At 38.1% G+C, this 12860-nt stretch overlaps 1 protein-coding gene across 3 annotated transcripts in view; it reads left to right on the forward strand.

Annotated features, from left to right (window-relative positions):
* PCSK5 (proprotein convertase subtilisin/kexin type 5) overlaps window positions 1-12860 on the forward strand; it is a 248141-nt gene that overhangs the window by 189052 nt on the left and 46229 nt on the right. For 2 of the 3 annotated variants that reach the window (XM_030467471.1, XM_030467470.1), the window contains exon 21: window positions 12709-12811. In XM_030467471.1, the coding sequence (XP_030323331.1) occupies window positions 12709-12811 (103 nt within the window). Of the gene's footprint in view, window positions 1-557; window positions 739-12708; window positions 12812-12860 lie in introns of those variants that run through there. The other variant, XM_030467472.1, reaches the window with a different exon arrangement.

The raw sequence follows: 12860 nt of genomic DNA on the forward strand, positions 1-12860 counted from the left end.
AATTGCAGATCACCATGCTCCATTCCACCACACAGCATGAGTTCTATACAGTCTGAGGTAACCAAGAAAATCCAGAAAGTGGTGTTTTTTTTTCTGTTTACAAAGCACAGAGGCTCTCTTTTCATTACATGATAATCAAGTGCTGGTTACTGGTCGAACTTACTCTATAGGATTTGCATTTCTGTTAAGTATGTTTTATTCTTTTCTTTTGTTTGACTGTATTATTCTCTTAATTCATAAAGATTGAGAACAAATTCCTTTGCTGTATATATCACTGTTTTCTAATTATTCTCTTTCTAATCTTTTTTTCCTTTTCACAAATGGATTCAAATTATTCCCTGTCGGACCACACAATATCTCTTCCTGGAAAAAAAATGTAAAAATGCTGTTGACTGAAATTCCTTCTGATGGACCAAATTTCCTACTTGCTACCTGCTCCTGATTGGTCTCTTCAACCAAATCTGCCTGTCTGACCAATTAAACCTTCCTCCATTGTACACGCCATGCTCTTCAAACCTTCAACCTCCCCTCCTTCTCTTGCTGCTGCCCTCTGGAAGCCACGGAAGAGTCCTGGGCCGAGGGAGGATTCTGTATGCTGGTGAAAAAGAACAATCTCTGCCAGCGAAAAGTGCTTCAGCAACTGTGTTGCAGAACATGTACACAGAAGGGGTGAACTGACACCTCCCACTGTCCTACTGCTCCTATAGACTTATAGATTAATCTGTATTACTGAAAAAGAAAAAAAAAGGAAAAAAAAAAAAAAAAAAGAAAAAAAGAAAAAAAAAAAGAAACCCACCTCTCTCTCTCTTTCTCCCCCCTCTTTGTCTGGGGAGATGGTGAACTGTTTGCTGGAACTTAAATGGAAAAACTACAACACGCCTACCTTTCATAACTGGGTGTCTAGAGATGCACATCCAGGATCACAGAGTCAGTATTGTATGACCAAAGCATTTGATGCCAAAATTAACATCTAACTCATGATTTGATTTCCTGCCAACTTTAGGATTACTCCTATTTTTGAAGGTCCTTTTTCTTCCCTTTTTTCCCTGCTTCTTTCCCCTTCAGGATGTTTAAAGAGTGTTTGAAGAATACAACACAAGTTTACATGGATTAAAACTAAACAATACAAAAATATTTGCATTAGTCTTTTTTTGTGCTATGTGTATTGACAGGGGGAACTTGAGTTCCTGAGGGGATCAGAAACATCACTAACTGCAGGACTAAGTTTCACCCCTTTTGTAACAATATTTAAAAAAAAAAGAAAAGTGAACGTTTCTGCACACATTTCTTTCTTACTTGCTCTGCTGTGTGCTGTTTTTTGTATCACATGCAGTATGTATATATGTTTGCCCAAAATGTGCTTTTGGTCATATAGATTCCATTTTTAGACAGCTAGCTTATTAACAGATATGCTAGGATTTTTATTTTATTTTTTTAAATTGTCAAAGCTATTTCAAATAAACTTTAAAGAAAACATTGTTCTTGAAGTGAACAAATTCAAGAGAGACTGCTTCTCTTGGTTTGCATAAGCGTGAGTAATGTAAACGCTCAGAAGTCAGAAAACATCGCTAACATGTAAGAAGTATTCATAAATTATTGTTGTCTTGTAACGTTCATGAAAAAGGGGATATTATCATACAAATATGTGGAGCTATTTCATAGTGCCCATATGTAAATGCCAGTGTGACTATATGCGACGGTATGTGTTTACAGGACTGGATTTATGATTGTGCCAAATACATCTCTAGGGATAGTTACCTGTAGGGCAATAAATCAGTGTTTCGCATGGTGTAACATTCGCGTGGTGTAACAATTGTGTCATGATGGGACTGAATCTGCTTTGAACTGCTCACAGTAGAAATTTCAGCAGGAATATTCCTGCTGGGGCTAATGCAGATACCTCACCGTAAAACCATCCTGGGTGCTGAGAGAAGCAGCCTTTGCCTTTCTTTCTTTACCCAGGCACACTGCTGACAGTACAAATATCTGTTTAGTATATCTTCATCATTTTCACTTGGCACACTCTTTGAGAGACAGTCACTTAGTGGGAAACGGAAAATTGAACTTTGAAGATAACTGTTTAAAGGGGATAATACTTAAAAATATGAACTGTCTCAGTTATCTTTCCAGGACACGCAAAGATAAAATGGATTGCAGATGTTTAAGCATGTAAATGTTAGATAATAAAGATGATTAAAAATGATTGTGGAAGTTTTACAAGTGAATGGATACAAACCTATAGAGGTAATGTGCCACCTTTAGCAGAGAACAGGTAGACCTGATTTGTTGAGACAGGGGCCAGTCAAGCTCCTTTGGTGCCCATTACAAATTTCCTGATAACCTTTCAAGTTTAAAAGAATTCAATTTGTGCTAGTTTAAACTACTAGTCTGTTACTGCCTCATTTCTTAGTATAACATGTTTAATTAGAACATAATGCTTTCAAAAGTTTAAATTAATATTATATATATTATATATAAATATATATTCATAATTGAGATTTAATTATGTAATGGATTGTAAAGAATTTTTTTGGATATTTACAAATGTCTCTAACACTATTATAGAGAGGAAATTAATATCTTTGTTTTCTTTAAAGAAACTGACACATTGTTATATCCAAATTCATTTTTACTGAAAAAAATACTGTACATGTGTAAAATGTTCAGTTGTTATTTGTAAAATAGGGTAGTTCTGTTGTAACTGATACTGGCCAAAATCAATGTTATTCCATATTTTATTTTTTCTATTAAATTAACCTAAATTCCTGTTCTTTTGGTCTGGAAAAACATATTGATAATGTATATGTAAAATATCTTTCCTGAAGGGCACAGGTAGCTTTATGGCATAGAGCCCTTAAATCCCACACACAACTCATTGAAACAAGTTGGGAGGGTAAGGGTGTTTAATTTTAATGCAGATTTTTTCTTTGTTTGTTTTAAGTGGTGGAGCTTATGATTGCAGAAATGTTTGGTTTCTGGGAAGGATGGATGTCTTTTGTGTAGTAGCAGTACAGCCATGTCTGCACCTTAGTGGGTAACAAAATGTTGGCTTCCTCTGACTTGTAAGAGTTTGTGATGAGTCTGATCTCTTGTATGCTTAGGATTAAAACGTGAAAACTACTTACTGTCTCAGACAGTTTAGGAGTAAAGTTTCATCTTTGCAGTCACACATGCCCGTTTGCACCATGACATGTTGATGTCTGCTCACATGGCAGTACTCACACCCAGCACACCTCAGATCACAGCCCCAGTCAGCCGCTTCAGAGCAGCAGTCTGCCCTTACCAGCAGAGCAAAAGGGCTCCATGTAGACTCATCTGTGACCCCTGTAGCATGAGATCCTCCATCACTGTTAGCTGATGTTTTCATTCATATCACACTTAGATCTACAGTGTGAGTGGGACCAAAGCAGCCACTTTATCCAAGAAGTCCTGTCTTCAAATGACGTGTTAAGCACTTTCACTGAGGAGATGTATAGAATTTCCTGCAAAAAAAAAAAAACCCAACAGCTTTTCACCCTTAAACTTCTCACTGTATCCAGCTTGGTTTCAAAACTAGGTGTTAGGTCATCATTCTCATAGGTTCTCCCTCGGCCTTGGGAGAAGCCTATTTGGAATGTACATTCTTAGCAGAAGTTTGGTAAGACCACAGCTGGAAAAAATGGTAGTCCAAAACTTTGCACCAATGCTGTAGGAAGAGCTGCTTCTTTCAACTTGCACCTCACCTTCATCTTCCACCTAGCATGAGAAATTCAGTCATTCATGGTGTTGTTAAGATTTCATCTTCTTTGAGTAGGAGTGATAATGAAATTACTACAGCTCTGGCCAAAGGATTCTGCTCTAGCGAGCATGTCTGTAAATGTTAAGCTGTGAAATCTCGCAAACAAAGCACAGAACTGAGTTTAGGCTGAAAACCAGTACTTTCTGGTATCAGCACAGATCATTTTTACATGTCATGCCATAAGAGCAGTGGCCAGATACAAGCAGAATTGGTAAGCAGTACTGTAGTTAGTCCTCATATAGGAGGCTCGCAGTTGAAGGAAGCTAGTTTATTCTCAGCTGCAGAGTTTTCTTAGGTGATCAGTCCTCCCTCTCTGATTCAATGGTGAATAGTTTAGAGTGTTTAGTATTTGGCATTGTGTTGTTGGTATGGAAAACAGGTATGAACCATTTTAGGAAGATAAGAAGCTGCTATGTATGAACAAAATTATACTTTTCTCCATGTCTAAAAGCACTGTGGATTTCATCAGCCTCAATCTGTTCATTGGTGTCTGCTTTATTCATATCACAAGTCAAAAAGCAATGACAAATTGAAGGTGCTGTTCTAGTTAAGACATGCCAGTTCCATGAGTTCCATGGTCAAGTATTTGCCAGTTCATGTCTGTTTTGAATACTTATCCAATTCTTGACTTAGATGCAAACTGGACACCAGACTAGACCTCTTCTTCACCAAAAGTCTCAAAGACAATGACAGCTTAAGCAAAAAAAAAAACCAAAACACCAAACTACCACTTCATACATGTGCTGACACTATTTTGAACGAGAAAAAAAGTTTAGGATGTCCCAGACCTGCAGACCATCCTGTAGAAGGCTGTTGAGTGAGGGCTTTATTTTATAATAGCAGTAATGTTTCCGTTTCTGCTGTGGGGCTATACCATTACTCCCTTTCTAGCTGCAGCTCTTCAGCACACTAGATACCTGCCAGCAGATATTGGTGGAAACCTTATGCTTCCAACCAGTAATTCCTGTGGCTCTTGGCTTAGACCCTGCCTACCTAACCACCTATCCCACTGGCACATCCTACGTCTTTCTGAGTAGGCTTTCCTACTCCATGAAGAACACTGTTTTCCTATTCCATGAAGAACACTGTTTTCTCATAAAGATTTTCCCCTGCAGACTGCCCCAGTCTCTATTGGGATTGGAGCTTTCCAATATCCCTGCTACTGAATATACTGAGTAATAGTGGGGCTGCTGCTTGTTCTTTATTTCAGGGGATTATAAAAGATATGACATTGTGAGCCTATATATCTATATACAGAGATATTAGAGCTGACTACAGCAATTTCACCAATCAGTAAATGCAGCTTGCAGCTGGTGATGACCAAGTTAGTCCTCTTAATAGCTATATCACAGCCAAAGTGAGCATTACCCGTATAAGTGGCCATTTTAGGTAACTATCTGATACTTTTTAATGAAATTTTTAAATTAATAGAATGACTGTAAGAAGGCCTGTTATAAATTTAGGATTCCTGTAGAATCATTTAAGTGGCTGCTTTTATGAGTCAAAGCTTCCAGTTTACAACGCAACTCGTGGAACAATAACTGGTCTGTGATCCATTACCATGCCCTATATTTACATTGGATATGCCACTGACATGTCATTGGTACAGATTTAATCAAGAAAAGTTCTGCCATTAGATGCTTGTGTAAAATATTTTAAGCAAGCATCAACAAAGTTTTACAGCATACAAAGAAAAAATTCTAGTCAAGTTTTCATCAAAAAGAAACTGACACCAACGACTTGTTTGAGTTTGTTCAAAATATGCAGTCTCAGTATATGAAAAACAAAAAGGTTGAAGATGTATTTTTATTGAACATTTTGCTTAGCAGGGAAAAAATCTGTTTGGCATAAGTTGTTCTTTTTTTTTTAGTTGTCTTACTTAAACTGTCTTGGGAGATTCCAATTTTTTATGAAATTGATAATCTGATTATTGACCACCTCTTGTCATGAAATGCACTAGGGCTTGAGACCTCCTCATTAGCAAGGACTAAAGAGTTGTGGGTAGAAACACAGTGTCCTTGAGAACAAATGAAGGCTCTGAACCTTAGGATCCAGGAACACCTGAATTTCTACCATTGGTTCCACACTGATGAGTAAAGAGGTTCCAGATCTGTTGAAGTCCTGGGACATTTATGTGAAGTCTCAGGGCACAGTAACATTTGGTGTCACTAGGGAAACTGTTCTGAAATCCTCAGGATAAAGCCAGAGAGACTGCAGTGATGTTCACCTGCTAGGCAAGGACAGCAGACACCACATTATTGCATTTTAATAGCCCCACTATGACTGAAATGAATCTGGAAGAATTTTCTTCCTGGATTAGAAAGGGATGTTTATTGCATAAAAGCAGAAATAATTTTCACTTCTAGCATGAGAATGTAGTCAAAGGAAAGCATGTGTATGATGAGAATATGCTCTGAGCACTGAAAAAAAAAAAAATCTGGTAAACAAATGCATCCTCTCAGTGCCACACCAAAGGATGTTTTTTTGTTACTTTTTTTTTTTTTCTCAGCAGCTCATGCATTTGCTGCCAATGATGGGCAAAGCACAGCTTAGAAGAATGCCTCACTTACAATTTACTTATTAGTGTTTCTCAGTGTTTGAGGGATGGATTTGTCAAAAGTCATCTGGGAAAACAATACTTTTCAAAGCAAAAAATGCTACTCCCTTACAACACAGAGTAGACATGCTTTATGGTGTTGTGCAATGAGCTGACTGAGTGCTCATTTTTCCAATCATTCTGGGGTGGGAGAAGATGACAGAGCTGAATCTTTATTCACCAAAGGAAATGCAAACTCAGTAATAGCACTGAATGTGCACTGGAGCGTGGCTAGTGTGGTGTAGTTACAATTCAGATAATACTACATACCTTTCCATTTACAATTGTCTGTGGCCTGCCCACTGACCTCCTCCTGATGCTTTTTGATGTTCTATGAGATGTAGGTTGGAAGGGAAGTCTTGCACCCGGATGCCAGAACCCATGGATGGCATTGCCCATCCATGCTTGTGACCATGGTGATGTGACATCCTGTGCAATGCCACTGGATCGCACAGAGGAAATAATTCAACTATTCACTCCCAAATAAAGTAGCTCCCTTTCTTACTGTAGTAGCATGGCAATGCTGAACTGAAGTTGTGTAAATGCTGCTCTTGCTGGGTCTGTCTCTCACACACCCTCCCTTGAATTCTTTCAATTCCAAGACTGAAAGGAGAGTTCAGGGAACTCCCATACCCAAATGATGCCACAAAGCCTCTCTCCAGCTATATCTGAATTAGAAGGGTGATATCATTTACCTGTCTCTGCACCCTCAGAGTGGAACCTATGATCATTAAAGGGAACATACAGAACTGTGCTTTCCAGGGTAATTATCAAAACCTTCACTAGTGCTGAAATGCTTTTAGTGGAGAAAAGGAACCTGGGTAAATTTTAAGCAAGGGGATATCACCAGTGTAAGGGTATAGAGTTTGTAGAAGAGTTACAGACAGGAATAAAAATTACTCCTTTATAACTCTCACTAATTTGGACACTCCTTACTTCCAAGGAGATAAACTTGTTCCTTTGGGCAGATTTCTTTCAGGCTTTAATATGTGTTTATCTATGCAAATTAAGCAGGAATTCCATTTGATTAGCAGCATGAATCCGTGTTGTTATATCTTGTTGGGGCAATAGTTTGCCTGCTGAAATCTGCCCTGTTATCAGCAGATCAGCAGATCTGTGTTCACATCCTGACTAAGCTGGAGATTTCCAGCACAAAGACTCTGGGCAGATGTCCCTCTATTTAAGATGGATAACATCCCTAGAACACTGCCCTGAGATACCCAGAGCTTCCCATTTCAGGTTTACCCAAGTCAGACTGCAGAAATCCTGTGGACACAGAAGGCTCTGTGTACATTAATTGCACACTCCTAGCTGCATAACATAGGAGAAGAGATGCCATGCTGCCGTGGCTGCCTCTGGAGTGGGATGCATTTTCATACAGCATTTAAAGTTTCTGTCTTTAATGTACTCCAGGTGTGACTAACACCAGCTTTAGTCAATGTATACAGTGAGCTTCCCCCTCTCTTTTGCATATTTCACATATACATTTTCTTTGTAGTTCCAAAGCAGTACTATGAGCTCAATGAGATAATTTTCAGGGAGATTCAACTGTTCCCTTTCCACTGTCCTTTAGGAAATTTCCATGTACTGAGATTCACAAAAACCAGGAAACTTTACAAGATCAGACAGAAATTTCCAACCAGAAAGCTTTAGAAATGAAGGGGGTGAAAAATTACCTTTTTTTCCATTGCTAGTCTAAAACTTTAAGGGTGCTTTAGAATTACCTCCTCCTTCCAAGAAGTGAGAAGGGTAAGGAACAAAGTGCTACCAACACACAACAGGGTTGCCTAATTCCCCTTTCCACTTTCTCTTGGGGCTGTCAAATTTCAGGCTTCAGTTGAGCATCAGAAAACCTTGCCAGGCTCTGACATTCACACACAGGCAAGGGAGAAACCCAGATCCCAGCCAGCTTTTACTTCCAGACATCCATGTTATTAGTACAAATGGAGGTTTAAAGCTGAGGTTTTTTTAATGCTATAAATAATAGTGCAAATGTAAGTTTAAACCGGATCTTTAAACAATGCCTTTCTGGAGACTATTTATGCCCACACAATACCCTGAGGACTCTGGCTTTTCAGTAGATTTCTAACAAATCTTATTTAAATACTACATATAAATGAGGGAAGAAACACATAGGAAAAAAGAGAGGGAAAATCCCTTCATGCCACCAAAAATTGCATCTTTGGTGTAAATATTTCTATTCAGTGGGGGAAAGAATATGGGTTTGTGTAAAATAGTGTAGTTGATAAATGTGGTTGCCTCTCTCCTGCTTGTCATGATTAAAGCTAAGCTGAGGATCTGTGTGATCTCAGCTAATCCTGCAACAAAAGAGCCTTTCATCCTAAAATCATTATATCACGCTCAGCACCACACACCACTCCTCAGAAAAGAGATGTTCACCCCTTCCCAAGGTTCTGCTTTGTCCCTTAGCACAAGGGGCAGCTTCAGTGACTTAGGAATCAACAGCTTAATTTCAGCCTCCTGGTTCAACACTGCCCAAACACCTCTGAAAAGTCTTGAATCTCTCTCATCACCTCAAATTATAGCATCCTAAAGTTTTCCCCATGAAGAATTTCTCTTTGTCTCCTTCTGACCATCCAAACAGGGAGGCAGAAATTTTGGTCATTGTGTAAAATGACTGAGTGGAGAAGAGTAATTAGCAGAAGGCTGAAAGCTGGAGGCTCAAATTTTGTATAACTGCCTAAAATTTGGGGGGAAAGGAAATGCCATAATCTCCATGTCCTGACATTTTCAAGATTCCTTCGAGGGAGCTGTAATCAATCAAACATGAAGGCTTTAGGCTAAACATAGAGGTAAATTTGAGAGTAATCCTCCAGGTGAATTTTAGTGGCTTGTTATATGCAGGTTAGTCTAAGTTTCATATGGACTTAAGCTCTATGGATAAACATTTCTTCAGTGAAATTCAAGCCAGCCAAAATTAAATGTATTAAGGCCAAGAACAGGAAAAGCAGAGAGCTCGCTAAGACTAAATCCTCTCAGTTCTTACTGCAGATTGATAAAAAGAAATTCTGATCGATGTTTCTATATGCGCTTTTTGAATACTTTTTAACCTGTATGACTTACATAGAAAAGCCCAAGTACAAAATCCATATCTAGGTTTCCATGAAAGTAAACAAACGAAAATGGAGGAAATAGGGTCATTTTTTTCACTTATTATTAAGCAAAGCCATGGGGACAATGCTGCAGAGATCACCAATGAACTTTTTAAAATTAAATAAAGTGATGTTTTGATTAAGAAAAGTGGAGAGGTTAGCACACTACTTGCAATGACTAAGTCTCACAGTGGGTCTACAAGAGAAGACGTGCTTATAACTTCCTGCATGCAAAACTCTAACTCCAGGCGTAATTTAACAAGAATATTCACACCCTCGTTTGGCTGGTTTCCTAAAACACCATGTACTGTCAATGACTGGCAGTGCTTTTGGAAAGCAGGAGAGAAATAGTGACAAGGACTGTACCCTCAATACTGCTCATGCAACGACATACATGAACTGGCAGCTATGATAGTTCTCGAGTCTGGGTGTCAAGACAGATAGGTTCTAATTGCTACTACATCCTCACTCAATGATCTTACTGCAGATCATTTTTTTTCTCCCTCCTCAATGGCAGATAATAGCCCTTACCTCATTTTAAAATGCATCGTGTCAACTAATAGGAACCCAGCCTAAGTGTTAGGCTCTTGTATGTAGTGAGTGCCTGCCACTCAATGTGACCCAGATGTGGAATTAAACATTTCTAAGTAGAGACAAAAAGCATCATATGTTCAAATCTCACCATTTTAAGACATTATATCTAAGATAGTCTCATTCTTACAATACCTCTACTTCCCGTTTTTAAATAAGGCGACAAGTGTTTTTAAACAATGTGACAAGGTGACAGAATTGAGAAATAAATTATTAAACATGGGATGATCCCAAGTAAATTATGAGTGTTGCCTGATTGAAGGCATAGTGAGATACACTGCTGAGAGTACTCCCCATCTCCCTATTATGTATGTTGGACAGATAAAAAACTTTAATACAGAAGAAAGAAAAAGCAAAAGACAAAAACAAACAAACAAACAACAAAAAAAAAAAACCTCAAAAAAGAGGGGCATCTGAAGCTTTGATAACTAGTATTATCCAGCAAGACTTGCAAAGAACTATATCACCCACAAGAAACTCTGGCAAACATTTTAGCTGCCAACTGGAATAGTTTGAAAGTCATCTTTAAAACTACATTTCAGTGTTAACTCCTTGGATATCTACAAACTATTTCATTAACATTTAGTGGCATATCTACAGTTCTAGATGTGACTTGTGATTCAGAGGGCATAAAATGTAAGGATTTTCTGTTTCAGATTCTTACAATAGTATGTTTTAAAATACTTCAGCCCAGAGGATAAACTAAGCAGAGAACTGGTCTTCTGGCAGTATTCCAGCACAGCTGAAATGAATTACAGCACTTCCAATGAAAGGCATAACAAAGAAATAGCAAAAACCTTTTAAAACTAAGCATTTCTACCATGAGGGAAGGATTTGAGTGGGCATAGCTGAGGTGTATGGATTAGTAGCAGAGATTCAATGGATAAGCATATAGGAAATGTGGGCAAATAAATTGAAGGACTGAAACAAAAAAAATTTTCTAACACATCACAAAACAGCATCAGAGGAGCAATCATTTAATAATATTGTTCTGATAGGTTTCTCATTGACATAAGGCTGGTGGCACAGAGCACTGAGCCAGCAGACCTGCAATAAGATGACTTTCCAGATGCTGCATTTTTTCATAGCTGCGTATTGTACAAATATATTTGTGTGCGTGTTTGTGTATATTTGTATCAGATTTAGAATCTTATAAAACATTTGAGATCATCGTTTTTCTGTGTTGTACCCTCCGAATACATACTGGAAAGACTCAAAAGGCCTACATCAAGTAAATGCCTTAATGGCCTGACAATTTACTGGACAGCAGCCCAGAGTCCTTTTTTCTAGAAAGTGAGAATTGCAAATACTATGTATTTCAATAGTTACTCATCATTACATTTTATTTCAGCAATATCTAGATCAATTCAGAATGCAGCTGAATTTTATCTCAAACAGTAAAATATAAAGAAATCTAGCCTAGAAGATAGAGCATTGCAGTTCAGAAAAACCACACCGCTTCCATGGAATTAGGTCAATTTAGACAATTCAGGGTTTGGCTTATATGGGCATGCATGGAATTACATAAATATATGTCAATATACATATATAATATGCTTTGGATAATAATAACAAAAAAATGTGGGAATGTGTATTCATATGTAGATTTCTGTTTCCCTGTCTCATCAAGACACTGTTCATTGAACTTCTTCCCAGTGAGCTCTAATCCCAGAGCAGTCTCTGAGAAGCACTGTCTACATTTTCTTACGTGGCTCTGTCCCTGGCTTTTGGCTTAGATTTTACCTTTTTCTTTTCTTCAGGAGACACAGAAAACTTTCCAAAATTACAGTTTTATCTTTACCCAAATTTTGGGTGCCTCAGCTTTCACCCACATTTGTCTGGACATTCCAGTGGATATGCTTTTACAACTATATGATTCCCTCCCCACACCCCCAAGATTGATAAGCACCATCTAGATAATATCAAATAGCATAGATTCCAGTTTTTACAAATATGAATATGAATATGAAGGAGAAAACACAAGGTAACATAGAGACAGAGGTTAGGATAGAGAATATAATTGGCGGTGTTTTAGAAAATTATTCTTTCCTCCATACTTTTAAACTTAGAGCAATAGTTGCTCATATAGTGCTTTTGCTCTTCAGTGTAAGAAACTCACTGCAACTGAGAACCAAAGCCTAGTCATTCCATATTTGTATTTGGTGGACTCCCAAAGTTCAGTGTACTTGCCAAATCTGAATTTCCCAGCAACAATACAAATGGAAAGAGTATCTCCATATATCCATAGAAACCATGATTTTCATATCATGGGACTCTCTGCTGAAACTCTTCCATTACTTAAGAATAAAGGAACACCTAGTTCTCTCATATATAGAGATTCAGTTAGAATAATTTTTCTCATAACAAACTGACATAAAAACCCAATTTTGGCTTTATGAGAATGCTTGATAAACTGAGGTGCTGTCCCCATGTGATGCTGCACAGAGATCAGGTGTTCATGCCACTTACCAATTTAGTACCTCTGCTCTGAGATATGAAGCCTATAACTTACCAGTTTGCACCAATATTTTAATTAATACTTACTAAGAAAAAAAGCAAACTTTGCACTTCTGGGCCATGGTAGCACTAGTGTATCTGTGATTTGAAATAAGCAATTTTTTTTCTCCCAGGGGAATATCTTGATGATTCCCAAGAATGTCAGTTGTGTGAAGCATCCTGTCAGAAGTGCATTGGACCTGAGCTGGACAACTGCATCAGCTGCTCACCCACAAGGTAAAAGTCTCCTTGCACCATGCAGCACAAAGATCTATCAACATCCTCT

The sequence above is a fragment of the Calypte anna genome, chromosome Z (genome assembly GCF_003957555.1).
Source record: "Calypte anna isolate BGI_N300 chromosome Z, bCalAnn1_v1.p, whole genome shotgun sequence".
NCBI classification, from domain to species: domain Eukaryota; kingdom Metazoa; phylum Chordata; class Aves; order Apodiformes; family Trochilidae; genus Calypte; species Calypte anna.